The sequence below is a fragment of the Arachis ipaensis genome, chromosome B09 (genome assembly GCF_000816755.2).
Source record: "Arachis ipaensis cultivar K30076 chromosome B09, Araip1.1, whole genome shotgun sequence".
Classification (NCBI taxonomy): domain Eukaryota; kingdom Viridiplantae; phylum Streptophyta; class Magnoliopsida; order Fabales; family Fabaceae; genus Arachis; species Arachis ipaensis.
The window spans coordinates 141,262,893-141,269,866 of record NC_029793.2 but is presented as its reverse complement, the minus strand read 5'-3'; the positions used below and the strand labels follow the sequence as shown (position 1 = coordinate 141,269,866).

The following is a 6,974-nucleotide window of genomic DNA, read 5'->3' as shown; positions in this document are numbered from 1 at the left end:
TTCTAAATTAGCATCCATCTAACATATTCTTTTTGTGATCGTTTTTACATTAATAAATTATTTATTGTCAAGTATGAATATAACTTGTTAAATAACATGATGCCATTTAGTAAAATACTCATAAAAAATACATACATATTTCATTTTTTAGTAAAAATTATAAATTATATTTTGAAATTCTAACAACTATATTAACTAAATATATTTTTACTTTTTACCAAGGTTTTACGAAAAGAATTCTAATTAAACACTAAATTCTATCATCGATTTACAATTGTTACAATACAAAAATTTTATCACGTACCAAAAATAGTATCATCAAAGTAAACCCTAAACGAATCAAAATTAAATTCTAAATGCTAAACCATTTTATTCTTGTGCACTATTATATTTTTTTTATAACGTAAATTATATATCTTACTACAAAAATTAACCATATAACTAATGATTAATTTACCTACTACAAAATTAACCATATAACTAATAATAAAATCATAACTAATGAATGATTATAGTCTAAAATATTATTAACAATAAGATTATTAATAGTATTAGAATAAAAATAATATGTGCAAAAGACTAAACTAATATTTTCAAGAACACAAAATACAGCTTTCATGACAAAAAAAAGTGTCCACTTTTCATCAATCAACACCTACATCTACATAGAAAAAATTAATTAAGACCCAAACAAAAAAAATTCAAATAACTCCCAAATTCATAAGATATTATGTTTATTATTTTCGTTTTTCATAAAAAAAATTCAAGTAAGACCCAAATCCAGAGAAAAAAATGGCCTGGCCCAGAAACTTAAATCCATTAAAGAAAAAAACAAAAACCAACCCATCATTATCATTCATAATTAATACCTAATCAAATTTATATTATTAAATTATTGATGAAATTAATCCACTACAATGGAGTCCACATTTTGCATCAACATCAGTTTTTATCTTCCACTATAGTTGTAATTGTACTCTCTCTCTAGACATTTGTTCTACTAAAAACATGACAACAAATTTCTACACATATAGAAAGAATCTTTCTTCTACACGATAGAATTCACCTTACTAAAATTATCATTTAGAGGATCTTTTTCCTTTATTAAATATGAAACTTTATCGTTTTCGATTTGGTCTTGTTTCTCATCAAATTGGTGCAAAATAAATAGAAACCGGCAAGTTTTTCAGATTTTTTGTTCTTAAGAAAATATTTAATGAAACCATCCCTGACTTTTGTGGTCATATTGGTGCAAGTGATTTACATAAAAGAAATACATGCTATATCCTACTAAGCACGCGTTAAATCAACAAGAAGATTTTCTAAGTTTGAAACGCTAGTGAAGGCACATACGGATCCAGAAAATAATAAGCTTTTCTCTGAATCCTGTATACAATCCTGTCAATGTTTTCCGGAGATAATTTTGTATCATGTCTGATATGTATGATAATGAGCTTTCAAAACCTAACCACAGCAACAGCTATGATCTTAAAAATTGGTATGTTGAAGTGAAAGCACATTATGCCATACAAAACTTTCAAATGAACTGGGGTTTAATACAAGGGGAAAGCACGAATGAGGTAAGAGGATATACAACTTAGCTGCCAAAAACAAAAATGATTTCGCGCTTATGGGATAGACAAAAATTTAATATTGGGTTAATGCTTGATGATTACCCATGGAATAGTGTCAACCTATGCTGGTATCAAGCCATATGATTGAAGTACAATGCAAGTAAACGCAACATCATCTTCTTTTCTTGCTTTCTTCAGGCTTAATGAGCTGGACAGGTGCAGCTGGTATTCTGACCCACCATTCTTTAAGGCGCCTTATCCATCTGGCACTGCTTTCCCTCCTCCATGGCATCGCCCTTGTGTAACCCTCAACGAACACCACCAAAAATATGTATTTTGGAGGAACAAAAGCAAACACGGCAGCTATGAAAACCATGAACATTGCAACCTTCTCTGTAGCCTGCATGAGGAAAATAGAGTTCCTTATGAATCAATTTGTTTAACCATCATACAGCTTACAATGAAATAGACAACTAGGATACCCACTGGTGGTAATAGAGCAAGTAGAAGCGCTCTCATTTTTAGGAGAACAATATTTCCAGCTTGAATAAGTGATTCAAATTGCGTAATGGCCTCTTGTAATGTCAGCAGTTGTTCTACTGCATTTTTATTTGGTGGCGCAGTTATTATGAATGCTTCTAATGGTCGTCCCTTTCTAAAATGCCTATGCCAGAGCATGACAATTGCAGTGAACATGAAAATGGATGGCACTAAATACTGAATCCAGCCCCTGTACATCAATGTTAACAAACTTGTTTATTCATCCAATCTTCAACACAAGAATATCAATTATTAAACAGCGATCACTCTCAGATCAGTTGGCAATCAATTTGTTCAATAAAACTGGCAATGCAAATTAGTAATTACGCACTTCAAGATCAGAGATTTGACATTATGAACTACTTGTCGATGTAAAGTTGAAAATACACAGGTAGTATGCAGAATGATGAGGGAAACGTTGAAGGATCTTGCATGAGATGGCCTTATCAACAAATAACCACAATGATAAGAATTTCAAGAATCAAGAAAAGTAGATACAATTCATGTCAATACATTAAAATTACTCTCTGGTCCTTGATTAATATCATTCCACATTAATTTCTCTCCTTTTTTTTTTCCTTCTGATTTTTTAGTATCTTTTGCTATGTGATTTTAGTTACTTTGCAGCTAAATCTCAATATCCAGTACAGATTAAATTTATACACCGATTAGTAATGAAGTTGAGTCCTGTCCATAAGTCCAAGAGGAAAACAATAAGAAACTAACGGTACCCCATTCTTGGGCCTAACTCGATAGATTAAGGATTCAGACCAATGGTTATATGGTTATTTGAGATTGACGAGACGAAGTTAAGGACCATGAATGAAGGCTTTAAAAATTTTCAACTCTAAGGAAAACCAAATTGAAACAATTTATGCATAGAGTAACCCGTTTTAACATGGTCCGCTAATAATATGCCAATATTACAATCGAAATATTACCTTATAATTACATAGCAGGAGAGAATCAAAAACAATGTTGATTTGCAAAAGTCTTTCCACAAGGTCAAATGCCGTAGTCGGATAGCAAGTTCTATCAATGGGAATAGTAGTTCCTACAAGGAGATAAACAAATCATCCATACCATACCATATAGCAAAAACCATAGGCTCCACCTATAATTTCCTTATCTGCTTGAGGAAACCTTCTAATGAGCATATATTCTGGGCTTATAGATAGCCTAACCCATTGAGCATATCTTTTGAGTTGAAAATTGAAATACAATTTCAGTATGAAGCAAATTATTTATATTGAGCTTAGATGTACCAAAGAGAACAAATGATATCACCAAAAGCAAAAACAAAAAATATATTTTACTTATTTTGCATTCAACTAGAATCCAGCAAATTAGTACTTTTATGGTGCATAGGAAGCATTTACAGTTCTAGTTTTTTGCAGCATATGTAAGTTGAAGTGTTTGTAAGATTTTAATAAATTATTTTCTAGCGAGGGCACGAGGCATCACATTTTCAGCTCATTTGAACCACCAATAAGGCTAAGCTATTCTTTAATGCAGAAGCAGTAAATTGAGTTACCATGATTTCCACAATGAATGTGAGTTGTGATTTAAGTTTTCTTTAAAAAAAAAAAAAAAGCAAACAAAATGATAATGGGACAAAAGTCATAATGAACCTTCATTACTGCAGCATTTGTATCAATGCCTTCAACCTTCACTTGGTCCACAGTTGCCTGTGCAGCTGCAACTTTTCCAGTGTCATTAAGGGACTGTTTCACTGCCACTTCCAAGGGACTAATCTCACCAACACGGATATCACCAACAGCAATTGTTTCTTCATAAACATTAGCCACACATTTTGATTTAAATCCATGAGAGGAAAGTGCCACAACTGACGGTGGAGATAAAACCGGTTGTCTTTTTGTATCTAAAGTCCCAGGAATATCACGTTTAATGGAAACAGCAGTTAGATATGTCAAGCTATTTGTCAGGGTTTCCAAGATCATATCTCCCCGTGGAAGAGTTTCAGCCAGGCTAAAAGTAAGCAAGGTTTTATAGTTAGATGAGAAAAACTTGAAAGCCTCTTTAACTGCACGATACCGGAAAACACCCAGCATAGCCCTGGCAAGTACTTCTGATTTCTGTGCCTCTTTAAGGTAGTATTTTCTGATAAACTGGTGAGAACGGAGAACCTCCAGGCTAATGTCCAACCAATAGTCACGACGGAAGTTTGCTTTAAATTCAGGGAATTCAAAATAAACAGGCTCTGCTCTGTCAATACATTTTGAAAAACCATAAAATTTGAATTGGAAAGCGAGTGAAATATATAGACCAGTCTCATAAAGTATTTGTTACAACTTACACAGAAGTTGATTTATACATCACGGCTTTATCAAAAAGGCGAGCACCAAGGGGTCCAGTCAAGTCAGGCTTTATGACTTGCTTCATGTCTGTGCCAAGATCATATCGAATAGCTTTCTCATACAAACCAACTCCAAGTGGCTCAAAGTATAGAGCATAATTGGTCAGGGTCAACCGCCCTATGAAGGTAAGAAATTTGGGGTTCCTAAGTCCGTTATTCAATGCATTGTTCATACATAATGCATAAAGAAATGGCTAAAACTGCATGATCAGCAATAGCTTACTTCATTCCACAATTACTCCAACTTGCTGGATTCATCCACCTAAAGTCTAAAAGACTATTTAGGACCACAAAAAATAAGAAGAAAAAGAAAAGAATTCTAAGAAGAAGGATTCACTTAGCAGAATGAATAATTTTTGTGGCTCCACCAATCCTGATATCTATAGCACATAAAGATAACAAAAAAGAGCTAGATACTACCATTGCAAACTATAGGAACCCTCTATGGCTCTATCATCCTAGAAGTATCTCAGTCACTCGGTGTCCAAGATCGAATGAGACCCTATAATCAACAGGGGCAACTAGACTATATGAATGCCTGATAGAATGACTCACCCGGCCAAGCAGACATTCCAATATGTTGAAGAACAGGTTGAGTTGGTATTGTTCCATCAACATCGAGGACAATCTCTTCTTCGGCAAGCTGAAGATTCCCAGAACAAGCAGCCAGCGCATTTTTAGAATTCTTCAGAACTCTGCATGCAGCGCATTGTTAAGAACTAAAACAAACAATGCAGATCACTGAAAGGCCATCCAACAGAAACTGAAGTTGATGGAAGCAAAACAATAGCCATACTTATCAAGGAATCTTATGTATTTGTCATAAACAAGAAAGTGGAGGCGATTCTCGGAAGAAACAGTGAGCGCGCTAAAGAGATTGTGGACGGTTATTATATCAGCAACAGTAACACAAGCAGGAGCTATCCTGGAGAAAGCTTCCAGACCAACCGTTTTTTCATCATCAACCTAACTCCAACCAACTAAACAATCAAACAAATTGCAATGCCGTATCGTTCATTATTCATTAGAAAACAGAAAGCAGAAAGAACCTGAAGTGCCATGTTAGTGGAACTGGAATAGAAGAAGGAACCTTCATCTTCATCACCATTAGCCTCGTATCTTCTGCATTTAGGAGTTTCCTGCAATTTTGATCACATCATCATTCATCACATCACACACTTTGTTAACAATTTGAACTATGTATTATGAGAACAGAGAGAGACATTGTCGTCGCTCTCGACGCTGGGGGATTCCCAGGCGAGCATCATGTCATAGGTCAAACGACGGAAGTGCTTGTCGTTTAGGTAATTGGGAGTGGCGGTGAATTTGTGAAGAGCCTTGAAGGAGCAGAACTCCAGAAGGTTCCTAGCGTAAGTTAGAAGCTCCTTGACGCTCAACGGAAGCTCCGAATCGAAGGCGTGTTGTAGTTCGTGAGTCGAAACTCCAAGGATCCTGAGAAAGAGAATGAAATCAATTAGATTAGACGGTTTTTGATGAATTGGAATGAATGGAAGAAGAGAAGAGAAGAGAGGAGAACTGAGAAGAGCGAGCGACGACAGAGTTGGCGAGAGGAGAGAGCTGAGGGATGGGTTTGAAGGATAAGTTGTTTTGTGGAGAAGGAGGAAGGGCGGAGGAGGGGCGGTTGCGGCGGTTGAAGAGCGATCTGATGGAATCTTGTTGGTTTCGGAGGAAGGACTCCCACGGTGACATTCTTTTGTTTGAAATTCCGTTGAAATGCTCAGTCTCCGATTCAACGTCGGTTTCGGGTTCCGATTCCATGTTCTGAGAGGGGTGAAATGGCGATGCAATCCGCGCCAAATGGGTTGTTTGTGTTGTTGCTTGATCACTGGGTAAACTTTTATCTTTTCCGCTTCTTTCTTCTTTCTCACTTAATTTTTGAATCAAATTTCTCCGGCCGATAATCGCTTTTAGTTCCAATAATAATGTAAATAATAAAAAATATGTTTAAATTATTTATTTTTATTAAAATTATCGATTATAAAGATTAATTGTATATAGATAAATAAACGAAAATATTATTTATTATTATTATTTTTATATACCACTTAATTCTACTATTAATATAATATAAGATTATCTTTTTTAACTTAAACATATAATGTTTATGTAAAAAAAATATTTATATGTATTATTTTTTAAAATTTTTATTTTAATTGCAGATGAATATATTTTTATAAGTACTATAGATTAATCAATTTATTACATGCATAAGTTGATAATTAAAAAATACAATTTTATTATTAAAAAATATGAAAATATATTTATGTACATTTTCCTTCGTCACCTTGTCCTAATACTCTTTCAGATGCCGCAATTATAAAAATAATTTTAGTCAGATTATAAATTAATTATTTTTTTATTTATTAGAGTATAATAATTCATTTTAAAATGCGATGATTTTTATAATTATTATTGATTAATTATTGATGTATAATATTTTGAACGACATTGATAGTGGGGTT

The 6,974-nt window shown here is 33.9% G+C and overlaps 1 protein-coding gene across 1 annotated transcript; it reads right to left on the bottom strand.

Annotated features, from left to right (window-relative positions):
* Positions 1,302-6,415, bottom strand: LOC107619538. Its single transcript, XM_016321827.2, has 10 exons — positions 6,029-6,415; positions 5,715-5,943; positions 5,541-5,630; positions 5,288-5,457; positions 5,047-5,186; positions 4,432-4,609; positions 3,746-4,340; positions 3,056-3,168; positions 2,061-2,304; positions 1,302-1,974 (listed from the first exon to the last, which is right to left on the bottom strand). The coding sequence occupies exons 1-10, from the start codon at positions 6,268-6,270 to the stop codon at positions 1,747-1,749; spliced, it is 2,229 nt and encodes a 742-aa protein (XP_016177313.1). The 5' UTR covers positions 6,271-6,415; the 3' UTR covers positions 1,302-1,746.

Coding starts and splice junctions, on each gene's coding strand:
- LOC107619538 (XM_016321827.2), bottom strand. CDS start 6,270: ATGGAATCGGAACCCGAAACCGACGTTGAATCGGAGACTGAGCATTTC. Junction 3,169..3,745: donor CAAATGCTGCAGTAATGAAG/GTTCATTATGAC, acceptor ATCTCCTTGTAG/GAACTACTATTCCCATTGAT. Junction 1,975..2,060: donor TACTTGCTCTATTACCACCA/GTGGGTATCCTA, acceptor TTCCTCATGCAG/GCTACAGAGAAGGTTGCAAT.